General features: G+C 64.1%; 1 protein-coding gene across 1 annotated transcript in view; it reads right to left on the minus strand.

The window, feature by feature from the left end:
* AQP1 (aquaporin 1 (Colton blood group)) overlaps positions 1-841 on the minus strand; it is a 16,160-nt gene that overhangs the window by 6,588 nt on the left and 8,731 nt on the right. The window contains exon 2 of the mRNA XM_006774932.2: positions 87-251. Coding sequence (XP_006774995.1) covers positions 87-251 — 165 coding nt within the window. The remainder of the gene's footprint in view (positions 1-86; positions 252-841) is intronic.

Consider the following 841-nt stretch of genomic DNA (forward strand, 5'->3'; position numbering starts at 1 on the left):
TCCACTGTCCATGACAGGGTACCCCGACAGCCCCTGCCTGGCCCTGCCCTCTCCACCCTACCCCACAGGGGAAGGCCCCCACTTACCGCCAGCAGGTGTCCCAAGGCCACAGAGAGGCCTATGGCGAGGGGGGCTGAGCCCCCCAGGTCACGGCGCCTCCGGTCGGTGGTGGCCAGCACGCACAGTACCAGCTGCAGGGTGGCGATGATCTCGATGCCCAGGCCCTGGCCCGCGTTCACGCCGGAGGCCAGCTGTAGGGGACAGGGACAGTGAGGTTCCGTGAGCAGGGCAGATGGGGACTGAGAGCCTACCACATCACCCTTGGCTTGGCCCAGAGGGGCTGGACCCACCCCAAGCATACACAGCTGGTAGTGGGCACCAGGCCTTGTCCCTCTCACTCCTGTTGAGGAGGCACCAGCTGGGCCCTGGTACCTGCCCAGAGGCCAGGGAGGCCTGGGGTGAGGGGGGGTGTCTGCATCCTTGGTCTACCGGGACCAAGGCCATAGGCCAGGGGTGAGGCCCAGGCATGGGAAGAGATGGTAAGGGACACTCGGCGACAGTCATAGGAATGACTGCAAATGGGCGGGAGGGCCAAGCTGGAGACATTGCTTTTTACCCAAAAGTCCAGAACATTCTACCCCATCCCTGGCTGCATCTAAAACTCCCAAAGCTGGGAGGGTCCTCCTCAGCCGGCCCAGCTCTCTCTGTGCCTCTCTCTTTCGTGCCTGTCTCCTTCCCCACCTCTGTCTGTCTCCCCTGATCCAGAGGCTCTCTCCCACTTCTTGGCCCCTCCCTCTCCCTCCTGGTCCAGCCCCTTCCCTCTCTCTGGCCACATAGGCGC

Source organism: Myotis davidii, unplaced genomic scaffold, assembly GCF_000327345.1.
Source record: "Myotis davidii unplaced genomic scaffold, ASM32734v1 scaffold125, whole genome shotgun sequence".
NCBI classification, from domain to species: Eukaryota; Metazoa; Chordata; class Mammalia; order Chiroptera; family Vespertilionidae; genus Myotis; species Myotis davidii.